At 39.7% G+C, this 25,462-nt stretch overlaps 1 protein-coding gene across 1 annotated transcript in view; it reads left to right on the top strand.

The window, feature by feature from the left end:
- The first annotated feature begins 15,822 nt into the window (after positions 1-15,822).
- LOC134531482 (beta-galactosidase-1-like protein 2) overlaps positions 15,823-25,462 on the top strand; it is a 61,050-nt gene continuing 51,410 nt past the window's right edge. The window contains exon 1 of the mRNA XM_063367193.1: positions 15,823-15,972. Within this exon, the coding sequence (XP_063223263.1) occupies positions 15,906-15,972 (67 nt within the window). The 5' untranslated portion in view covers positions 15,823-15,905. The remainder of the gene's footprint in view (positions 15,973-25,462) is intronic.

Below are 25,462 nucleotides of genomic sequence, written 5' to 3'. Positions count from 1 at the left end.
TTGCTAGACTTATTGTATTAATGATTATTATTCTGGTATTTTCATTAACTAGAGGTACTAATTGTAAGCAACACCGGAAAGTGTGAATATGTAAATTGGTTATTTGTTTAATATTTAGAATGTATTTTCTTTTAATATTATTGTTTTAAGTATTTTCAGGCCGGCCCCTATTATAAAATTTTCACTTATTAAGGTATTCACCCATATTATAAATTGTAACTTATCAATGAACTAGCCCTATTATAAATTTTAAGTAATTAACTTCTTTATCAAAAAACTTATTATTATCAAAATTATGTTTGTTTTCTCTTGTTACAATTAACTATGAAAGCAAAATAAATTGAAGCACAGCTATAGACGAACCTACAATTTTTTTATTTATTAATTTGAAGCTGTCCCCAAAGTGTTTTCAGGGAGACATTGACTATCCTTGTTGTTGGGCCTTTAGTGTCAACTCTGAGGTTTAAAGTGTTATTGTTTGTTTGCCCGCCACTTCCATAGTAAATTATTATTCTCTGAACTATGAAAAATATAACAAACAGACGCAAAGGCCATAAAACTCCTAAAATTCGAAATGTGTTAGAGACAGCACACGCCATAAGCCGTGTACTGCAATCTAAGAGTGAGACTATCTAAAGTTATAAAATTTATTAATAATTTTCTCACATAGCTGCAGAAGATAAATGACGTGACGGCGGCAGTGGGTAACTTTCAAATCCATCGGCTGGTGATGCGCTGAGGAGGAAGTCGTGAGATAGCGGCGGAATTATAGGAAAAGCCTCACTCATAAATTCAAGGTCCACTTGGTATCCAGCACGTAGGAACGTCACACGACAACCTTTTATGTTTAGTGTTCTATTTTCTTGAACATTTCCTCAAATTGTCATCTTAAACTCGAAACTACCAGCGACATACTGAGGGGCTCCAACTTAAAGGAGGATTTAGTTTAAAGGATCCTTGTAAAGTGCATTATAAAAAAATATTTCAGCCATTTTGGAAGTGAAACTTCTTTACTGAGGTGGCTACATTTTTCGAGAGTTACGAAAATTCCAATTGCTTGAGGGGAATAGTTAAGTATGGAGTGGGGGAACCAGTAGAGCAGGAGAGTGCGTCAGCGGCGACGCCACTCCATCGCATGCACTAGCGATCAAATAGGATGAATTAAAAGGAGGGGAGATAGGTACGTAGTTGAGCATGCTATATGCTAGTTGTTATGACCGGAAGGGGAGGCGACAGGGTAGGGGTAGAAAAAACGCAGCAGTGATACTACGGAATGCACGTACCGCTGTTTGTGTTTGTCTTCTTAGTTTTCGTAATGGTAAACGATTGACACTACCATATATTTTTTGATTTAAAGTATATATAATTTATTTATTTGTGTGGAAATGTGTTATTGATCTGTGCAATTACTTGATACCCCTACCAGGTCGTGTACAACCATTGATGCTGTATTTTCTAAATCCCAAACGTTTGGGTTGTATTTTAGCTATCATACGAGGTGTGGCTATTAAATAACCAGACTAATGCTGCTCCCAGCAAACTGCCAGCATGCCACGACATGTTTGAACATGACTGTGTCTGATGGTCCTTCCCCCACTCTGAGATTGCTTTTAAATAACCAGCAGGTCACTCAGTTTGACTGTAGCAGTTGATTGATTTAATCAACACACTAGTGACGCGTCGGAAAAATGCCAAGTGGCAGACGGAGCAACGGGTTAACCTCAAGTCTCTTGTTGAACCAGGGAAAACTGCCACAGAAGCTTATGCAATGTTGAATGAAGTCTACGGGAATGAAAGTTTATCCTGCACACAAGATTTTGAGTGGTTTAAACGGTTTAAAGAAGGGCGTGAAACGACCGAAGACGATCGGCACCCACAACGTCAACTCAACGGCCCTCAACGTCAAAAATGGACGGAAAAATTAAAAAAAATTTGTAAATTAATCCACGCTGATCGTTGTCTGAGCATCCGAGGGCTTGCTGAAAGGTCATAAATTGACAAAGAAAGTGTTCGACAGATTTTTCATGACTCATTTAAAATTCGGAAGGTTGCGCAAAAATGGTGCCGAAACTCCTCACTCCCGTGCAAACATAATCAAGACAGAACGTTTGTACTGACATCCTAAACAACATCGCTACTAATTACAGATTTGTTAGACAAGGTGATTACTTGTGATAAAACGTTGTTTTTTACTTACGACCCCAAAACAAAGAGGCAATCAATGCATTGTAAGAGCCCAAGCTTGCCAAGGCCAAAAAAAGCCAGGATGAACAAATCCTAATTAAAAACAATGATGATTGACTTTTTCGACATTCGTGGCATTGCCTATGTTCATAGGGTACCCGAGGGTCAGATGGTTAATCAACATTTCAACATCAAGGTTCTGACGGCCCTACGTGAGCGTGTGAGAAGACGAAGATTCGATTTGTAGAAGACCAAGACCTGGATCCTTCACCAAGACAATGCACCAGCCCATTCTGCCTTGTCTGTGAAAGCGTTTCTCACCAAATACGGCATTACTGTATTGGGACATCCACCGTACTCATCCGACCTTACCCCTGTGACTTTTTTCTATTTCCCAAGGTAAAGTCAGCGCTGAAGGGGACAATTTTGAAAGTGTGGAAGCAGTTAAATTGTAATACAATAATACAATTTCAACCAGTGGATACTGATCATACGAACATATGAATTATTATGGCAGTGTTATGCCAGTATTGACCATCGTGATAGTACCTATGAACACTTACTGCGAATAGAGAGGAAAGTGCTCTGTTGCTGTGGCGTGTTTTCCTCTTTTTAGCTTGATAAAAATGCTTTTATTATGGTGATGTTAATTCTGCCATTGCAATACATTTAAGTTTACAACAATGTCCCTTTGGAGCACAACCCCCCTCACGAAAAGTGTGTAGTGCGTGTTGCCAGACAATTAAAATTAGGCATTTAAAAATATGGCTCACTGGAGAGTTCTTAAAAAAATAGGTTTCATTAACTTTGATAAACTAATGAAAAGTATTCAATGAAAAATTGTTTTAACTTATGCAAAATGTTGTATGTAAAAAAAAGGGTGGGAAACCCAAGTTTATTAATAAAATGGAATGGTTTTTATAACTATTGGTTTATATGTTTAATGTATCAGTGATAATAGACATACATTCTAGAATTTTTTATTGGTTGCAAGTAGTTTCTAATATTAAAACATGAATTTTAAGTTTAAAATTTTCAAGAATGCCTAACTTTATTTATAATTAACAATTTTAGCTTGGCAACATGGCAGAAATGTTTACATCTTACTTTCTGTCGGTGGTCGTCTCTCGGGGCGTGCGCATCTCTCTCGCGGGCTGTTGGCTGGGAGTTCCCTGCGACCTATTGGGTAACCGAAGGCTGGCAGTGCGTGTTGGTTTTGTGTGCGTGCTGGGGGCGGCCTAGCAGCGCCAACTGCTACCGACCGCGTCCCGCGGGTGGCGGATACGGGAGCCCAGCTCGAGAGTTGCAATCTCGCTGGGGTGGCTGTGAATAACCAATAGCAGTCCGCGGACCAATGGCCGGCCTGTGGAGTCGTTATCACGGCTGTCGGGGAGAAAGGTAGCCTGAATGTAGCTTGGCGCGCGGCAGAAAGCAGCCTCGTCGGCGAAGGCACCGCAGGGGAGCTCGATGTGCCTTAGTAGCGAAGTGTAGACGAACTGCGGGCTGGAACTTGCGGAGCTGTGGACTGCCGCGCGCGCAACGGAACTGAACAGCATCGGAATTCTGAAGGAAGAGATGGCGGCGCCTTCAAGTTGGGGCCCTGTTGGAGCCAGTGGTAGCCTGGGCGGCGCGACCTTCAACCGACCCGGGAATTTGGGGGGCAAGAGGGTCCGACTCGCAAGATACTTCATTCGCCTGAACGACTTACCCCCACCCTGGCTTGAAAGGTCGTTGGCTGTTGACTGGAAGAAGGAAGATGAAGATGGCGCAATGTCAGGCTGCCTTTCGCTCCGAGAGCCAGCAGTTCGAGCCGGTTTACTGGCTCGTCTGCCCACTTCTGTCTTAACTGTGGCTGCCTGGGCAGCTGTGGCTGGGCTGACGTGAAGTCGCCCGCCCCTGGGGGCGCATGCGCCCCTGGCTAATAATAACCCAGGAGCTCCCAACTTTAAATGCGGGCCGCAAGGCCCAAGCACCCAACTCCACCAAGGTTGATTTTTCAGCCCCTCCAACTCTTCTTACCTGGACCCTTCTTCCTCTTGTCCAGTAGTTACCTGCTTGCGTAATGCATGTTATTTGATCCCCGCATGAACCGGCCCAGGGTTTTCCCTGTGTCTATGCAGGTTTTACCTGGGTCACATTAGCTAGCTTTTAAGCTAGGCGACCAATGGGGCGTCAGTCATGGCGCCAATCGCAGCCATGGCTGGCCAGTAAACCCCAATAAGCACACGATGCACGCGCCCTTGTCCTGCATGGTTAAAACCCCGCATGGTAGAGTGTATAGGCTTCGGCCTGAGACACACTTAGGTCCTCCCCTAACCTGGACCCTCCCCTTCACACTTAGAATTAACTTAGGCTAGGAAAAAAAAATCTTACTTTCTCGTGATGAATAATCTGCTGGAAACTGTAGGTGTTGTTATTAAACTGTGTTTTGAACATGATAATTACACTGAAAGTTCGCTGATCATTTACTGTGAAGAAATTTCTAACCATGCCTTATGCTATTTTGCCTACTGGTTCTGATCTCAAGGTAATACAGCAAGTCCCGTCGTTTTAATTTGTTTTTACGTACAAATTTTATGTTCCTAACATGTATTATCTGTCTTGCATGTTAAACTCAGCACATTTTTTTTTATCGTAGTCTAATAGAGGAAAAGGTGTAAAAACGGGCACAGGTGTAAATATGGACACCCCTCAAGAAGAGGATATGGGAGGTGCTGCAGACTGGCGGCCAGTAATGTAAACAGTGGCCATTGTTGCTATATGATAGCAGCAATCAGTTGGAATCTTTCTTTCAAGAAGTGTGGAAACAGTTTCAGTTAATGTGTGAATTGGTGTTTGTTTTGGCCTGCAAACCTTTGGCAGGTATGTGAAATCGTTTTATTTTCATGTACTTTGTGTTAGTTTAAAATAATTTCACAGTGGTATTCGGTAACCAGAGATCCTAAGCTACCTTTAGAAGCACCCGTCTAGTCGAGCATGCTTTTAGGTTATGTGAGGTACAGGCCATCTTTCTCTGGTGATGATGGTGTAAATATGGGCACCCTTCACTGGTGTAAATACGGGCCTCCATTTAAAAGGGGCCCATATTTACACCATGTTTTCTCTTAAATTTTATCTTAAACAATTATAAGGACATTTAAAGTTCTCCTACCTCAAAGCATATGTAAGTTTTATTTTATAATATATTGAGTAATGTGCAGCATATAAAATTATATACCTACATTATCTTATTCACTTAGTAAGAGCTAAAAAAGATTAATGTGAGGGCATTGTAGCAGTTTTTCCCCATTGAAATATGCTAGTAATTATTTTCTGGTTGTTGCAGAATGACAAGGACTAAGAAGCGTTATGAATGCAAGAACATGAGAAATCAGTGGGATAAATCTCAGATGGTACATGCTATCACAGCTGTAAAAGCTAAGGAGGTTTCTGTGAAAGGTGCCGCAAGAAGATTCGGAGTACCACGTAGTACTCTGCAGAGATTTCTTAAACTTGATAAAAGCCCCGAGCAAGTGGTTCAAGAATCAAGGCTTGGAAGGAAACCATTTTTAAATGCAAAGCTCGAAAAACAGTTATTTTCTTACCTCCTTGTGATGGAGGAAAAATTTTTTGGGTGCACTTTGACAGACCTGAGAAGAATGGCATATTTACTTGCCCAGAGAAATGGCTTGACAACCCCTTTCAAAAATGGAGAGGCAGGACGAGCATGGGCTGACCTTTTTCTTGAGAGACACAAGGATCAGCTATCAATTCGCAAACCCTGTGGAACATCCTATGCTCGAGCTTTGGGTTTCAATAAAGAGAATGTAGCTGCTTTCTTTGATCTCTTGGCAGATACTTTTAACAAACACTCATTCCCAGCAGATCGAGTGTATAACGTGGATGAGACGGGACTGTCCATTGTCCAGAGCAGAATTCCTAAAGTGATTGGGATGAATGGGAAGAAACAAATTGCAGCTCTAACATCCGCAGAAAGAGGGGCTACAATTACAATTATCGCAAGCATGAGCGCTTCGGGTCATTATGTGTCACCAATGATAATTTTCCCTAGAACAAATATGACCCATGCTCTGATGAGAGGCTGTCCCGATGGTGCAGTTGATAGAGCCCATCCTTCTGGATGGGTTCAAAACAATTTGTTCACAGTGTAACACCCCTCGTGCCTCAAAATAGAATTATTTGGAATTAATTAAAAAGAGCCTTGGAAACAAGCTGGATAAAAAAAATACGTTAAATAAATTGATTTACCAGAGGCGACACGCGGTGGGAACAAACACAATTTAGGAACTTCCTGTAACAAGCAAGGAGGAAGTTGGTGTGGATCGATAAAATCAATAAATAAAAACTACTCGATTAACTTGATCTATAGTTTCCCTGTTTTATTTGCCCTGAAGAATTATCTTATTTCCATTATTTTACACACACAAGGTTTTAACAATTTTCAAAGATTAACAAAAGAAAAAAGAAAATGGGGCTGGCCAGCGCTTACTTAAACCAATTTACATTCTTAGTTTGAAATATAAACATTTGCATTATGAGTTTTACACCCAAAGTTGGATGGATCCGATGATTACATTGATAATTAGTTCGATTTGTTTTACATTTTCTTGAGAAAAACACTGGTCGCTGGTGGGTTGGTCATCCGGTTAAGATAGTTCGTAGCTAGGTAAGGGGGAAATGTTGAATTTACATTACCACCCGGGGTCTTCAAACAATCACGTCGGGTAGTAGAAGCGTTTCTTCGAATGTGACCCACGGAACAGAAAAGGGGGGGGTGGTCACGAGATGAGACCAATCAATCTCTCCCCGTCATCGAACCCTGTCTGCAACAGTCCAAATCAAAACTGATTAGAACTTGTATACAGGCAGCCTATGGGGCAGAAAATGCCCGGAAAAAAAAATTTAAAGGGGGAAAAAAATGGGGGGTCGCGAATTATCACTCACCAAAACAGGGGAGTTGCCCAGCACGCTGCCATCGAGGAGTCAGCCAGGGTCTGGAGCTCGCGAATTGCGCGGCAGGACGCGGATGATTTCTTCATAATAATTGATTAAAAGAGAAAAAAAAATTTTGAAGGCTAATAACTAAACTATGCAGACAGACTAAACTACTAGTAATGACTTGAGGGAATGCATCCCTTATACAAAGAGACTACATAGCGGTCGGATGAAGTCTTGACGATTCGCCGATACTCGATGGAGGTCTGTCTGCGGACGCGACGCGAGTTGATCTGTGTCGCGGCAGGACGCATCTCGTAATTAAAAGTGCCGCCGGCGCTAACAGGTGGAGGGAGGTCTGGACCGCCGAAAGATTCCGAACTTCCCCGAATGCGGGCGAGAAAAAAAACTCTAGCAGGAATCTTGAAGTTGGCCACACTGGGCGACAGTAGCGATCTCTGTCGGAGGGGTCTGAGTTGAAAACAATAGACTCGCGCACGGCGTCCATATAACTCAAAGGGAAGCAAGTGCTGCTCTCTGGCGCCCTAGAGGGTAGGCAAGCGGAGAAGTTCGCGACTTAGTCGCTAGGTGGTGCTTGTGATCAGTTTTGGCGCACTCGCTTTTGCGAGAAGACCTTGAGAACGGTCACTGGTGTCCAGGGGGTTACGACCGGTCATTGGTCTTACTTGGAACTGAGAAGGGGGGGAGGTGGGGTAAAATGCAACGCTGATGGGAAACTATGCCCCGTCGTGGCTGCAGAGGGGCGAATATAACACTAAGGCGTGATGAAAAAGGCGAATCTCAGCTCGTCTCTGCGAACTGGTCGCCTGCAAGCTACAAGCTTGCCTATGCAGTTAGGGTCACGAAGAGAAATAATATTACAGGCTTAAGGCGTGACTGAAGGCGGGGGAAATGGTAAGCGGTCTGCCAGTCAGTGATTAGGCCAGCAGAATATCAGATACGCCGATGGGAAAGGGGCTCCAGAGCACTGAGACAAAGTTTAACTCAGAGGAGTACACCGGACTAACAAATTAAAATTACACTATAGTAGAGCAAATAAAATTTCCACACAAAAATTTAAAATCATAATAAAAATTTAAAATATATCGTGTCGAATTTACAAATTAACGGCACAACAGAATGGTTCACTCACTTCATTGAGAAAACATGCCCTACTGAACAAAGGCCTGTTCTACTCATCTTGGATGGTCATTATAGCCATGTTCGTAATCCAGATGTAATTGACTTGGCAAGGCAGAACCATGTGACTATCATCTCGCTTCCTCCTCATTCCACCCACAAATTACAGCCCCTACATAAAACTTTTATGGGGCCTCTGAAGTTGTACTACAGCGAGGCAGTGAGAGTATGGTTGCAACAGAATGGGCGTCCTCTCACACCCTATGATGTTATGGAGGTTTTTGGCAAAGCCTATGTTCGTGCCCAAACAGCTTAGATAGCAATAAATGGGTTCAGAGTAACTGGAATATACCCTTTGAATCTCTATATCTTCAATGACGCTGACTTTATAGCTGCTGAGTTGGTAGCAGGAAAAACTTGCTCCATAGTGGCAAATAATGTTTCTGAATCATGTGCTCCTCAACTTGCTTTCTGTGCACCATCAACATTATCTGCCTCTCCTTCAAGTTATCCTGATATACAAGCACATCAGGCTCCTTCTATGCCAGTTGATGAGGCTCTTGAAACACCAAAATGTTCCACAGGAACTTCAAATGCAGTTTCACCATTTGACATATCTCCTGTCCCCAACATTAAGAGGAGAACCACCACTCGGGGGCGCAAAGCAGCAAGGGTCACCCTCATCACTGGATCACCATACAAGATGCAGTTGACCAAATCGCTTGACGAAAGTGCTCACAAGAAGAGGTCGTTGAGTTTTCCCGGGGCAAGATACCAGCCAGGAGGTAGGGGCAAAAAGACAAAAGGCCTTCAGAAAAAGAAAATTCAACCCACGAAAAGCTATATTTCATCATCGGACTCATCAGACTCTAGCGACCCTCCCCTTGTCGACAGCGATGAATTGAATATAAATGATGGGGATACACCAGACTCGAGCGATGCAACTTGCATCTTTTGCGATATGAAGTTCTCTGAAGACACTCGTGGAGAAGTGTGGGTTAAATGTGTTACGTGCCAGATGTGGGCACACTTAGATTGTGCCGGGGCTGAAAGAGACATTTATGTTTGCGATTTCTGTAAATAATTTTTGGTGTGATGTTCTGTGTAACATTTTGAATTATTTATCCATTTTTAAAAAGGTTTAAAATAATTTTTTTGGAGAGGGCCCATATTTACACCCCATTATTCCAGAGGCCTTTTTTAAAGCTTTCTGTATATCTTTGTTTTTGAATTGAAATAATATATATTAATAATAGTTTTGCCACCTATAATGTAGTAAATATGTAATAGTAGTTAATGAAAGTCAATAATCTAGAATATTTTTAAAATAAATTAACTTTAAGACAATAAATAAATATGGTGCCCATATTTACACCTTTTCCCTATATTTTCAATGGAGCCAATGTGGGCTAAATGTGTTTATTCTGAAAGGAAAGATAGGGTTTTGTTAAGGCAGGGTATGTTATTACGAAGCTACTCAAAGAGGTGAGTTACGAATCGAAATAAAGTCATACTGGTTAAAAAGGTTTTTATGCCATGAAAATTTTTTATTGTTTAATATTGAAATTTAATTTTTGTTAAAGGAGACATCAAACATTTATAGTTTAGGAAATACCATAACATTGTGTCTATTGACTGTATTATTGTAGTTTTAACCAATACCAAACACCGAATAAAATACTAAACGCCAATGACTTCACAGAGTTTACTATTTGCAGATTATTAACTTCGGTTATTTCGTAAACTTATATATTATGCTTTGGCACATCTAACTGTCGAAAACCAAGCGACAAAATTTTATTGGCCATAAATAGTTGAAACTAAGGTGGCGTCATTGGGTGTCAGTAGTATACGAATGTATGTTCTGGAACATGGCTTCTGGCTGTGGTGCCTGTGGTGACACCCGCCATCTTGGATTGTGACGTCACGGCGGCCATCTTGGATGACCTTGACCTTGACCTTTGACCTTGACCTTTAATTTGATCCTCAAAAATCGCCAAAATCCGCCAAAATTGGGCAAAATTTGCCCAAAATTCCTCAAAATTCGCCAAAATTTCCATTTTTGTGAAAAAAAATTCCACCAAAAAATCTCAAAAAATTCCACAAATTAAAAATTTCTCTTTTCGAGGGAAAAATTTCCCGTTTCGAGGGAAAAATTCCCGTTTTTAGTCCTTAAAAATCCCAGCTGCTGAAAATTCCTAAAACTGGCTTAAGCATCCTTAACTCAAGCCTCAGTTAAGCCATTTATAGGATTATGACGTCACCGTTGCATTTTCCGTTACGCCCGCCATCTTTAACTTTTTTATTTATTATTCGATTTTAATGAAATTTTTTTAAAAATTATAAAAAAATTAAATTAATAAAATTTTAATATATTTTTTTTTAAAAATTGTACTTTTTAGACACGGAGTTCGGAGTCCTCGGTTCGAACCCGACGAGGGCAAAAAAAATTAAAAATGGCGACCGATCCTTCCTCACAGTGGCTGCAGGCAGAATGACTCCCAACACTTTTTTTTTTTTCAAAGCATATATAACGTCACCTAGTATGACGTCATGTCCGCCATCTTGTCTTCATTGCTGGAGACCACCATCTTGTTTTCATCGGCGAGAGTGCGCTGATGCCATGTTAGTTTAATTCGTACCCGCCAGAGTGCAGTAATCATTTATTATTGCTGTGACACCCACCATCTTGAAATTTGGACGCCATCTTGGAATTTTGTAATTATTTAGCTAGAAATTCGGGAAAAATTCCAAAATTCATTAAATAAATCACTCATTAATTTACATATTGATTCGATCGATTCCTGTCCTTGGTTTGATACCCGATCGATGCAATAATGTTTAATTTTATGTAAAAAAAATAATAATTTCAATAAACCACGTTCAACATTATTAAAGAGACTTTAAATCATCTACTACCATCATCCTATCAGACATCAAGACCACCATATTGTAAATTCGTAATTTTAATGCTAGAGATTCGGATAAAGTTCAAAATTCATTAAATAAATTTGTAATCTAAATGATGATTGATTAGATCGACTTAGGTCCTTGGTTCGATCCCTGGCCGATACAAAACAACTTTAATTTAAAAAAATACTAAAAAAGTGTTAGGTTTGAGAAAATAAAAACACCACAAGTTCTTTTAAAAAAATTTTATTACATAAATTCAATACACTACTACAAGTACAAAAAAAAAACACTGACAAATTACTAAAGCCTTTTGGATTCCTCGATTCAAACAGTCTTCTTATTGTACGGACTAAGCCTTTTACATGACTTTAAATGTCTATCCGATCCGGTCATCAACGCAGCCAGAGACGGACTGAAGTTCATATCACTTATATAGTCTCATTAGCCGGTACAACACATGAGTCAAATCAATAACCATGTTCATTATACGTCTCGGAGCATTTTTTATAATGACGATGTAAGCTATCGAGACGTGAAATTAGTTTATTGCACTTATTGCACTGAAATTGTATTCTTTGAACATTATAAGAACAACCGCTTCTTTCATGTCTGCGAGCATTTGAGGTGATAGTAAATGATACACCACAGTATTTGCACTGATGCGAAGTACGCTCTTCATTTATTGAAGTATTCAATGCTGATGAAACTTCAGCTAATGGTGGAACAGTACATATCGAAGTCTCCTCCAGTGTTGTCAGAGACGTTGCCAACGGGATCTGCTCCAACATCGTCGGCGCCGACGTCATGGTTCCCGTAGTCGATGGTACATCCTCCATCGAGTACGACGTTAAAGTCGGCAAAGATGCCATCGAAGTCTCAAGAACAAGCAATTACACGTCTTATGCACCAGAAGAAACAAACTAGATGATCCGTACACCGTCGACGTCAGTAACAAAACTGAGCGTCCTGCTGTCTAGGTCTCGCTTATATACATGCACCGTATGGAATAATACGATAGTCAAACCAAGAACATTTTACTAAAATACTAGAGTCAAAACAACATTAAAAAAATAGAAGCACCATCAAAAAAAAAGGAAGCACACTTGGAAGCACCTTCAAAAAAGGAAAAAAAAAAAAAATTGGAAGCACCATCAAAAAAAAAGGAAGCACACTTGGAAGCACCTTCAAAAAAGGAAAAAAAAATTGGAAGCACCGACTACGAAAAGGCAGCACATTTGGCAGCACCGACAACGAAAAGGCAGCACATTTGGAAGCACCGACAACGCAAAGGCAGCACATTTGGAAGCACCGACTACGAAAAAGCAGCACATTTGGAAGCACCGCCTACGAAAAGGCAGCACATTTGGAAGCACCGACAACGAAAAGGCAGCACATTTGGAAGCACCGACAACGAAAAGGCAGCACATTTGGAAGCACCGACTACGAAAAGGCAGCACATTTGGAAGCACCGACAACGAAAAGGCAGCACATTTGGCAGCACCGACAACGAAAAGGCAGCACATTTGGCAGCACCGACAACGAAAAGGCAGCACATTTGGCAGCACCGACAACGAAAAGGCAGCACATTTGGAAGCACCGACAACGAAAAGGCAGCACAGTTGGAAGCACCGACAACGCAAAGGCAGCACATTTGGAAGCACCGACTACGAAAAGGCAGCACATTTGGAAGCACCGCCTACGAAAAGGCAGCACATTTGGAAGCTCCGACAACGAAAAGGCAGCACATTTGGAAGCACCGACAACGAAAAGGCAGCACATTTGGAAGCACCGACTACGAAAAGGCAGCACATTTGGAAGCACCGACAACGAAAAGGCAGCACATTTGGAAGCACCGACAACGAAAAGGCAGCACATTTGGAAGCACCATCATCGAAAAGGCAGCACATTTGGAAGCACCGACAACGAAAAGGCAGCACATTTGGAAGCACCGACAACGAAAAGGCAGCACATTTGGAAGCACCATCATCGAAAAGGCAGCACATTTGGAAGCTCCATCAACAAAAAAAAAAAAAGGCAACAAGGAAGCACAAGTTACGAGATCTAAGTCTTAGAAATCAGAATACAAGAAATAAAAACATTAAATTCTTATAATTTAAATTGTTTATTTTATTGCTTTACATTATACAAATGCAAGTAAAACAAGCCATTATTGTATGTAGCCAGCATTCCTCAGTTCCTTGAGTATGAAGTATATTTCTTTGATGCACGAATAGTTTCCTGCACAAAGCGAACCATGTAGAAGTCTTAGCCGGTCAACCAATATGTTTGGATCTTTCCATGATGTGTAATCAATCTCTTCTACCACCATCTTCCTTGCACCTTTATAAATATTATGATCTCTGGTGTCTTCCATTTTACCACCAACCTCAGGGTAACTTTCATGTTTGAGACGGTGATCATCACAAGCTTGATCAGATTTATTTAATATATCACGTCGTTTCCACCGTATCGGTCTCAGGACACCGCCACATTCTTCGATCTTGGCAGCTTTAGGTGCTTCATCATAGTCTATGTCTTTGTCATCAGCCTCAGAGTCACTGTAACAATCAACGTAGAAGGAATCGTCTTCACCCAATTTTCCGTAATATTTCGATGTTGATGATGTTGAAGCGTCTTCATCGTCTTCATGCTTCCTTTTTAGGAGTCCATCATTTTTACAAAGTAGGAAAGATCTACTTGAATTCGGCTGGAATATATTCTCACTTTTCACGTTAAGGATTCTTCCATTGTCTTCATTCTTCCGTAAATCATCAACCTCCTTCAATTTAAGTTCTTTGTCGAGATCGGAAGAGCCAAGAAAATTATTGTGGTAATGCAGATCACTCTTCCTTAGGATGGTAGATTCATCGTTGTCCTCTAGCTTGTACGCAGGCTTGGCGCTACAAGTTCTTCCATGTCTTTTTAGGCTCTCTCTCCGCGTAAACGACTTGCTACATCGAACACAACTTATCATATTGCGCAGTGGATTTTTAACACAGTCATTCTTCTCGTGTTGTCTTTTATTCTTTCTCAAGATAAAATCTTTACTGCAAAACTTACACCTATGTTCTTTCGATACAGCGTCAGATCCCAAATCAGAATTCATATTAGTTACTGAGACTAATGCCAGATACCAATTGAGTGTTTTAAATTAGATTCAATACTTAAATAGAAATTTTTTCATATTTCATCAGCGAGAATTAATATATCTCCTGCAAAAGTACTTTATGCATGTAGTTCTGCTTTTCAACAACAGATGTCGCCACATGTTGCTTGCAGGTAAATAATATTTAGTTATTTTATGCGGGATGCGGGATGCTCACTAACGATCGCAAAAGAAGGATGGCTTCGCTAGACTCCAAGGAAAAGGAAGTTCGTCTTGCATGTTGGTGCTCCACAGATGTCTCATGGCATAATATTAATTTGACTGAGTAATGATATGTGTTAATTCCACCTTATAAAAATATTACAAGTTTTGATTTAGTAGCAGAAATTATCGAATTAAATGTAACTCCAAATAAAATGACATGTCTCATTAGACAAAAAAAAAATCCATGCAGAGAGCGGTTTCTCAGAATAGTCAGAAACACTTGAAGAAACCACAGGAATGATTGCAAGAACACGAGAAAACCATCTAAATATTGACAAGAATATTCAGGAGCACACGGAGATAACCACCATAATATTGACAAGAATAATCGGAAGCACACGGAGAAAACCGCCACAAGTTTTCTTTGTTATCATAAAATTACAGAAAAAAATCAAAAATAAAAAAAAACACAACAAATTCAAAAACTGATGCTAGCTTGTGAACTTCTCATTGTTGAGCAAAAAAAAAAATTTCATTAAAATCGAATAATAAATAAAAAAGTTAAAGATGGCGGGCGTAACGGAAAATGCAACGGTGACGTCATAATCCTATAAATGGCTTAACTGAGGCTTGAGTTAAGGATGCTTAAGCCAGTTTTAGGAATTTTCAGCCGCTGGGATTTTTAAGGACTAAAAACGGGAATTTTTCCCTCGAAACGGGAAATTTTTCCCTCGAAAAGAGAAATTTTTAATTTGTGGAATTTTTTGAGATTTTTTGGTGGAATTTTTTTTCACAAAAATGGAAATTTTGGCGAATTTTGAGGAATTTTGGGCAAATTTTGCCCAATTTTGGCGGATTTTGGCGACTTTTGAGGATCAAATTAAAGGTCAAGGTCAAAGGTCAAGGTCAAGGTCATCCAAGATGGCCGCCGTGACGTCACAATCCAAGATGGCGGGTGTCACCACAGGCACCACAGCCAGAAGCCATGTTCCAGAACATACATTCGTATACTACTGGTGTCATATCACTCCTGAGTAAGGAAATTGAACTCCAGGGATAGAAGTGGGTCAGAAACTACTTGGATAAGAATTTGGTGTTCATGGAGTCTTGGCCCGTTTTTGGAATTGAATCCAGGACCCAATCTACAAGCACATAGTGTTAGTGAGAGTACCTAACGAACTGCGTAAAATAGAATTATATAACCTATAACTCAATCATGTTATCGTATTATTTATATTTTCAACCATGTTTATAATTATTAAGAACAAACAAACGTGATGCGCGCACTTGAAAGTAATCTATTATGTGATAAGATGAACTGTGTGATTTCTTTGTCTATCACTATATAACTGAGCAGTATGGATCAACTTTTTGCATCAGAATAACAGAACCAGAGAGCAGACACACGTATATACGCAACAACATGGGCTACAGTGTATTCACGATACTGCTTGTGACTTTTGTTTCAGTTTCTTCTCAACACACAGTTGGTGAGTTTTTTTCGCCCCTTCAAGCAATTGTTTTTTTTTATCTCTTGTAACAAATATTATTTAAAATCATCTGAAACAAATTAAAAAAATTGAATTTTAAATATTATCGTTGATATAATAATTATGACGATGGTCAGATTCCAAACATAGTAACACAATCACCCAAGACACTTTTCAAAATTTTTATGGGAATTTTTATAAAATACATATTTTTAGTTTACCATTTAAATGTTAAAACAATATTTGTATGTTCACCTTCACTAGATTTTCGTTTATCAATTGTCTAGTTTACTAAGCATAGTTTAAAACATATTTCAGAAAAATTGTCCAATAAAATAGGAATAAAAATTATATTTATAACATACCAGGGGCCTATTCCACCAATAAACTTTGCAGCTTTTCACTTTGCACTTTGCACTTTTCTTTGCATAAACAGTTTCTGCTAGCTTGTAAACTTATCATTGTTGAGCAAAGATAGAGTTCTTGTACAAGCCAGAAATTTATGCATTTTATTTATTTTTTTTTTTTTTATTAATTTATTTTTATTTTTTAATATTTTTTCCTGTAATTTTATGATATCAAAGAAAACATGTGGTGGTTTTCTCCGAGTACTTCTGATTAATCTGGTCAATATTATGATGGTTTTCTCCGTGTGCTCCTGATTATTCTTGGCAATATTATGATGGTTTTCTCCGTGTGCTCCTGATTATTCTTGTCAATATTTTGATGGTTTTTCCCGTGTTCTTGCAATCATTCCTGTGGTTTCTTCAAGTGTTTCTGACTATTCTGAGAAACCGCTCTCTGCATGGATTTTTTTTTGTCTAATGAGACATGTCATTTTATTTGGAGTTACATTTAATTCGATAATTTCTGCTACTAAATCAAAACTTGCAATATTTTTATCAGGTGGAATTTACAAATATCATTACTCAGTCAGTAGTATAGTAAAGTATTTCCTGCGGCAGGCTTCAGGCTGTGGAGCCTGTGGAGCTGCACGCTCGAAAAAATGTCACGTTCCAGTCGCGATCTTGGATGAGTGTAACGGGACACAGCGCAACGGGACATAACGTAACGGGAGAAGTAGATCACGGCGACCATTTTGGATCCGCCATCTTGGATCCGCCATCTTGGATGACGTCATTTTGTTTTCTCGAACTTTCCGCCATTTTGTTTTCCGCCATTCTGTTTTCCGCCATTTTGAATTATGACGTAACCGTTGCAATTTCCGTTACGTCCACCATCTTTAACTTTTTTATTTATTATCCGATTTTAATGAAAAAAATTTTAAAATTTATAAAAAAATTAAATTAATAAAATCTTAACAAAAATATTTAAAAAACAAACATTTACGACACGGAGCTCGGAGTCCTCGGTTCGAACCCGACGAGGTCAAAAAAATAAAAAATGGCGACCGATCCTTCCCCCTGTGGTGGCTGCTGACAGACTGGCCCCCACCACTTTTTTCAAAGCATATATATCGCCAGTGAACATGACGTCATGTCCGCCATCTTGTCTTCGATGTTGGAAGCCATCATCATTGTATCGTCGGCTAGAGTGTGCTGACGCCATGTTAGTTTAATTCTTACCCGCTAGAGTGCAGTAATCATTTATTACTGTGACACACCCGCCATCTTGAAAATCCGTAATTATTTAGCTAGAAATTCGGGAAAAGTTCCAAAATTCATTAAATAAATTAAATAATCGAATTAAATAAAAATCTTAAAAACCACTGTTGCAGTTATCGTTACGGTCGCCATCTTGGATTATATAAATGTTGCATATTTCGTTACACCCGTCATCTTGGTTGAGTACCATGTCATTCTTAAACTTTACGTTACGACCGCCATATTGGATCCTTTTAATGTTGCAATTATCGTTATGGTCGCCATCTTGAAATTTAGATGCATTCTTGGAAATCTTTATTTATTATCCGATTTTAATGAAAAAAAGTTCAAAATTCATCAAAAAATTAACTTAATAGAATTCTGATTATATCGATTCCCGTCCTTGGTTCGAAACTGCTAAGAGCAAAAAAATAAAAAAACATCAGATCCTTCCTCCACAGAAGCCACCTACAGACTGACCTACCTCCACCAATAACAAGGTATTTACCATCAGCTAGTATGACGTCATGTCCGTCATCTTGTCTTCATCCGCTGGAGACCACCAACCTGTTTTCGTCCGTTAGAGTGTGTCGATACCATGTTAGTATAATTTTCTGGGCACCATACCATTATCCTCAACTGTTGGCATTAAACTTTGTCATTGACCTTGAAATTTGACCTTGACCTTGAACTTTGACCTTGACCTTTGACCTTGTCCTTGAACTTTGACCTGTCCTTGAACTTTGACCTTGACCTTGAAATTTGACCTTGACCTTAAAATTTTACCGTGACCTTCATCTTTGACTTTTAACCTTGATGAACATCATGGATCCGTCATCGTATGTTCAGTACATGCTACCAGGAGCTACCACATGCTAGCGATCATTGCCAACATCATGTTTTCGTCTGCTGGAGGACACCATCTTGTGTGTACTCGTCTTACCATAATGCTCGTTTTATTATAACCTGCTACAGTGCAGTAATAATTTATTACTGAGGTGCCCGCCATCTTGAAATTTTGCCGCCATCTTGAAATCATGTAATTATTTAGTTAGAAATGCGGGGAAAATTCCAAAAGTCACCGAAAAAATCAATTATTAATTTTCAAATTGAATCGATGGATTCCTGTCCACGGTTCGATTCCTGACCAGTGACAGTTGTAACTAATTATTAAATAAATTTTAAATTCTGTTTTCCATTACCTTTCGCGGAGTTAATTAATCATTCACTCTACGAAAAAAAAACTCAAGTCAATGTACCTGACCAACGAATTAATACATTGCCGATTAGCCTATTATGAAAGTCTAATTTTTCAATAATCTGAATAACCTATAAGCCGTTCATGTACAAAACCACACATATAGACCAATTAATTGCCTTCAGTCCATGAGACCGAGTCATGTCATTATCAGACGTATAGGCTAGTCATTTCAGGTCCGCATGACATTCTTCGTTAGCTAGTTATATTCAATTAATCCGTCGTGACATTTTTTACACTTACTAAAGGACCAAGTGACCTTGAAAAATATTTTAGTAACACCAAGAGGTTTTAAACTAGTAAATATTCAATCACTACATTTTGTACTATGCACAATCAACAAAAAAGGAAGCACCGACAAAGAAAAGGCAGCACCGCCAACGAAGTGGTAGCACATTTGGAAGCACCGACAACGAAAAGGCAGCACCGCCAACGAAAAGGCATCTCATTTGGAAGCACCGACAACGAAAAGGCAGCACCGCCAACGAAAAGACAGCACCGCCAACAAAATCACAGAACATTTGACAGCTCCGACACCGAAAAGGCAGCACATTTGGAAGCACCGACAAAGAAACGGCAGCACCGCCAACGAAAAGGAAGCACATTTGGAAGCACCGACAAAGAAAAGGCAGTACCGCCAACGAAAAGGAAGCACATTTGGAAGCACCGACAACGAAAAGGCAGCACCGACAACGAAAAGGCAGCACATTTGGAAGCACCGACAACGAAAAGGCAGCACCGGCATCGAAAAGGAAGCACATTTGGAAGCACCGTCAACGAAAAGGCAGCACCGACAACGAAAAGGCAGCACCGGCATCGAAAAGGCAGCACATTTGGAAGCACCGACAACGAAAAGGTAGCACATTTTGGAAGCCCAGTCATCAAAAAGGCAGCACATTTGGAAGCACCGACAACGAAATGGCAGCACATTTGGAAGCACCGACAACGAAATGGCAGCACCGGCATCGAAAAAGGCACCACATTTGGAAGCACCGACAACGAAAAGGCAGCACATTTTGGAAGCACCGTCAAAGAAAAGGCAGCACCGTCAACGAAAAGCCAGCACTTTTGGTAGCACCGACAACGAAAAGTCAGCACCGCCAAAGAAAGGCAGCACATTTGGTAGCACCGACAACGAAAAGGCAGCACCGCCAACGAAAAGGCAGCACATTTGGAAGCACCGACAACGAAAAGGAAGCACCATCAACGAAAAGGCCGCACCATCAACGAAAAGGAAGCACATTTGGAAGCACAAGTTACGAGTACTTAGTCTTAGTTAGAAATCTGAATACAAGAAAGAAAAAAAAACCTTAAATTTGTATAATTACAATTATTTATTTCTTTACATTATACAAATACAAGTATAACAAGCCATTATTGTATGTAGCCAGCTTTCCTCAGTGCTTTGAGTATGAATGATATTTCTTTGATGCACGAATAGTTTCCTGCACAAAGCGAGTCATGTAGATGTCTTAGCCGGTCAACCAATATGTTTGGATCGTTCCATGAAGTGTAATCGTCTCTTCTACCACCATCTTACTTGTTTGATTATTATAAATATTATTTTCTCTGGTGTCTTTCGTTTTAACACCATCCTCAGGGTAACTTTCATTATGGAGACAATGATCATCACAAGCTTGATCCGATTTATTTAATATATCACGATGTTTCCATCGTTTCGGTCTCAGGACACCACCACAGTCTTCGATCTTGCCTGCTTTAGTTGCTTCATCACAGTCTATACCTTTGTCAACAGCCGCAGAGTCACTGTAGCAATCACCGTAGAAGGCATCACCTTCACCTAGATTACCGTAAGAATTCGATGTCGATGATGTCGAAGCATCTTCATCGTCTTCATGCTTCCTTTTTAGGAGTCAATCATTTTTACAAAGTAGGAAAGATTACTTGAATTCGGCTGGAATGTATTCTCACTTTTCACGTTAAAGATTCTTCCATTTTCTTCATTCTTCCATAAATCATAATCGTCCTTCAATTTAAGTTCTTTGTCGAGATCGGAAGAGCCGCGATCATAATCTCTCCCAAGACAAGGAAAATTATTGTCGTAATGCAGATCACTCTTCCTTAGTCTAGTAGAGCCATCGTTGTCCTCTAGCTTGTACTCAGGCTTGGCGTTACAAGTTCTGTCATGTCTTTTTAAGCTCTCTCTCCGCGTAAACGATTTGCTACATCGAACACAGCTTATCATATTACGTAGTGGATTTTTATCAGAGTCATTCTTCTCGTGTTGTCTTCCATTCTTTCTCAAGATAAATTCTTTGCTGCAAAACTTACACCTGTGTCCTTTCGTTACAGCAACAGTCACCGAATCAGGATTCATATTAGTTACTGAGACTATGGTCATGTGCAAATTGAATTAATTAAATTAGATACATTACTTAAATATAATTTTTAATATTTCATCTGCAAGAATTAAGTTACCTCATACAAAAGAAATTGTTACATGTGGTCTCGATTATTAGCATGAGATGTCGACACGTGTTGTGTTGAGTCATAATTTATTTAGTTGTTTTATGTGGTATGCGGGAAGCTCACTAACGATCGCAAAACAAGGATGGCTTCGCTAGACATCAAGGAGAAGGAAGTTCGTCTTACATGTTAGTGCTCCACGGATGTCTCATGACATATTATTTGACTGAGTAATGGTTGCTTAATTTTTATTTCCACCTGCTAAAACAAATTTGCAAGTGCTGATTTAGTAACAGATAATCTCGAATTAAATGTAACTCTAAATAACACGTCATGCCTCATTAGGTAAAAAATCCGTCATGCAGAGAGCGGTTTCTCATAATAGACAGAAGCACTTGCAATTTTTTTTTATTAGCAGGGTGGAAATAAAAATTAAGCAACCATTACTCAGTCAAATAATATGTCATGAGACATCCGTGGAGCACTAACATGTAAGACGAACTTCCTTCTCCTTGATGTCTAGCGAAGCCATCCTTGTTTTGCGATCGTTAGTGAGCTTCCCGCATACCACATAAAACAACTAAATAAATTATGACTCAACACAACACGTGTCGACATCTCATGCTAATAATCGAGACCACATGTAACAATTTCTTTTGTATGAGGTAACTTAATTCTTGCAGATGAAATATTAAAAATTATATTTAAGTAATGTATCTAATTTAATTAATTCAGTTTGCATCTGACCATAGTCTCAGTAACTAATATGAATCCTGATTCGGTGACTGTTGCTGTAACGAAAGGACACAGGTGTAAGTTTTGCAGCAAAGAATTTATCTTGAGAAAGAATGGAAGACAACACGAGAAGAATGACTGTGATAAAAATCCACTACGTAATATGATAAGCTGTGTTCGATGTGCAAGTCGTTTACGCGGAGAGAGAGCTTAAAAAGACATGACAGAACTTGTAACGCCAAGCCTGTGTACAAGCTAGAGGACAACGATGGCTCTACTAGACTAAGGAAGAGTGATCTGCATTACGACAATAATTTTCCTTGTCTTGGGAGAGATTATGATCGCGGCTCTTCCGATCTCGACAAAGAACTTAAATTGAAGGACGATTATGATTTATGGAAGAATGAAGAAAATGGAAGAATCTTTAACGTGAAAAGTGAGAATACATTCCAGCCGAATTCAAGTAATCTTTCCTACTTTGTAAAAATGATGGACTCCTAAAAAGGAAGCATGAAGACGATGAAGACGCTTCGACATCATCGACATCGAATTCTTACGGTAATCTAGGTGAAGATGATGCCTTCTACGGTGATTGCTACAGCGACTCTGCGGATGTTGACAAAGGTATAGACTGTGATGAAGCAACTAAAGCAGGCAAGATCGAAGACTGTGGTGGTGTCCTGAGACCGAAACGATGGAAACATCGTGATATATTAAATAAATCGGATCAAGCTTGTGATGATCATTGTCTCCATAATGAAAGTTACCCTGAGGATGGTGTTAAAACGAAAGACACTAGAGAAAATAATATTTATAATAATCAAACAAGAAGGATGGTGGTAGAAGAGACGATTACACTTCATGGAACGATCCAAACATATTGGTTGACCGGCTAAGACTTCTACATGACTCGCTTTGTGCAGGAAACTATTCGTGCATCAAAAAAATATCATTCATACTCAAAGCACTGAGGAAAGCTGGCTACATACAATAATGGCTTGTTATACTTGTATTTGTATAATGTAAAGAAATAAATAATTACAATTATAAAAATTTTATGTTTTTTTTCTTTCTTGTATTCAGATTTCTAACTAAGACTAAGTTCTCGTAACTTGTGCTTCCAAATGTGCTTCCTTTTCGTTGATGGTGCGGCCTTTTCGTTGATGGTGCTTCCTTTTCGTTGTCGGTGCTTCCAAATGTGCTGCCTTTTCGTTGTCGGTGCTTCCAAATGTGCTGCCTTTTCGTAGTCGGTGCTTCCAAATGTGCTGCCATTTCGTTGTCGGTGCTTCCAAATGTGCTGCCTTTACGTTGTCGGTGCTGCCAAATGTGCTGCCTTTTCGTAGTCGGTGCTTCCAAATGTGCTGCCAAATGGTAGTCGGTGCTTCCAAATGTGCTGCCTTTTCGATGACGGTGCTTCCAAATGTGCTGCCTTTTTGTAGTCGGTGCTTCCAAATGTGCTGCCATTTCGTTGTCGGTGCTTCCAAATGTGCTGCCTTTTCGTAGTCGGTGCTTCCAAATGTTTTGCCTTTTCGTTGTCGGTGCTGTCAAATGTGCTGCATTTTCGTAGTCAGTGCTTCCAAATGTGCTGCCTTTTCGTTGTCGGTGCTGCCAAATGTGCTGCCTTTCCGTTGTCGGTGCTTCCAAATGTGCTGCTTTTTCGTAGTCGGTGCTTCCTATGGCTTTTCCTTTTTTGAAGGTGCTTCCAAATGTGCTTCCTTTTTTGTTGATGGTGCTTCTATTTTTTTAATGTTGTTTTGACTCTAGTATTTTAGTAAATTGTTCTTGATTTGACTAGCGTATTATTCAAACCGGTTAATGTATATAAACGAGTTTTAGACAGCAGGACGCTCAGTTTTTTACTGCCGTCGACGGTGTACGGATTACCTAGTTTGTTTCTCCTGGTGCATAAGTCGTGTAATTGCCTGTTCTTGAGACTTCGATGCCATCTTTACCTACTTTAACGTCGTACTCGATGGAGGATGTACCATCGACTACGGGAACCATGACGTCGGCGCCGACGATGTTGGAGCAGATCCCGTTGGCAACGCCTCTGAAAACACTGGAGGAGACTTCGATATGTGCTGTTCCACCATCAGCTGAAGTTTCATCAGTATTGAATACTTCAATTAATGAAGAGCGTACTTCGCATCAGTGCAAATACTGAGGTTCATTTTTACTATCACCTCAAATGCTCGCAGACATGAAAGAAGCGGTAGTTCTAATAATCTTCAAAGAATACAATTTCAGTGCAGTAAGTGCAATAAACTAATTTCATGTCTCGATAGCTTACATCGTCATTATAAAAAATGCTCCGAGACGTATAATGAACATGGTTATTGATTTGACTCATGTGTTGTGCCGGCTAATGAGACTATATAAGTGCTATGAACTTCAGTCCGTCTCTGGCTGTGGTGATGAACGGATCGGATAGACATTTAAAGTCATGTAAAAGGCTTAGTCCGTACAATAAGAAGACTGTTTGAATCGAGGAATCCAAAAGGCTTTGGTAATTTGTCAGTGTTTTTTTTACTTGTAGTAGTGTATTGAATTTATGTAATAAATTTTTTTTAAAAGAACTTGTGGTGTTTTTATTTTCTCGAACCTAACATTTTTTAGTATTTTTTTAAATTAAAGTTGTTTTTTATCGACCAGGGATCGAACCAAGGACCTTAGTCGATCCCATCAATCATTATATGGATTACAAATTTATTTAATGTATTTTGGATTTTTTACCACTTTTCTAGCTACATTATTACATGATTTCAAGATGGTGGCCGAATTTTAAAATGGCGGGGGGCTCCTCCATAATAAATGATTACTGCACTATAGCGGGTTAGAATAAAATTATCCAGATGGAAATGTATTCTATAATACAAGTACACACACACAATATGGCATACTCCAGCAGGTGGTAGCTCCTGGTAGCATGTACTGAACATAAAATGTCGGATCCATGATGGTCGACAAGGACAAAGTAAAATTTCAAGGACAAAGTCAAATTTCAAGGTCAAGGTCAAATTTCAAGGTCAAGGTCAAATTTCAAGGTCAAGGTCAAATTTCAAGGTAAATGTCAAATTTCAAGGTCAAGGTTCAAGGTCAAGGTCAAATTTCAAGGTCAAGGTCAAAGTTCAAGGTCAAGGTCAAATTTCAAGGTCAAGGTCAAAGGTCAAGGTCAAAGGTGTGGTGACCAGATAATTATACTAACATGGTATCAGCACACTCTAGCGGACGAAAACAAGTTTGTGATCTCCAGCGGACGAAGACAAGATGGCGGACATGTCGTCATACCAGCTGACGATATATATGCTTTGAAAAAAAGTGGTAGGAGTCAGTCTGCCTGCATCCACCATTGAGAAAGGAGCCTGTCGCCATTTTTAGTTTTTTTTGCACTCACCGGGTTCGAACCGAGGACGGTGAGCGATATAATCAATCAGAATTCGAATAAGTTAATTTTTTGATGAATTTT

This window comes from Bacillus rossius, chromosome 3, assembly GCF_032445375.1.
Source record: "Bacillus rossius redtenbacheri isolate Brsri chromosome 3, Brsri_v3, whole genome shotgun sequence".
Classification (NCBI taxonomy): Eukaryota; Metazoa; Arthropoda; class Insecta; order Phasmatodea; family Bacillidae; genus Bacillus; species Bacillus rossius.
This window is presented reverse-complemented; position numbering and strand designations above follow the sequence as displayed.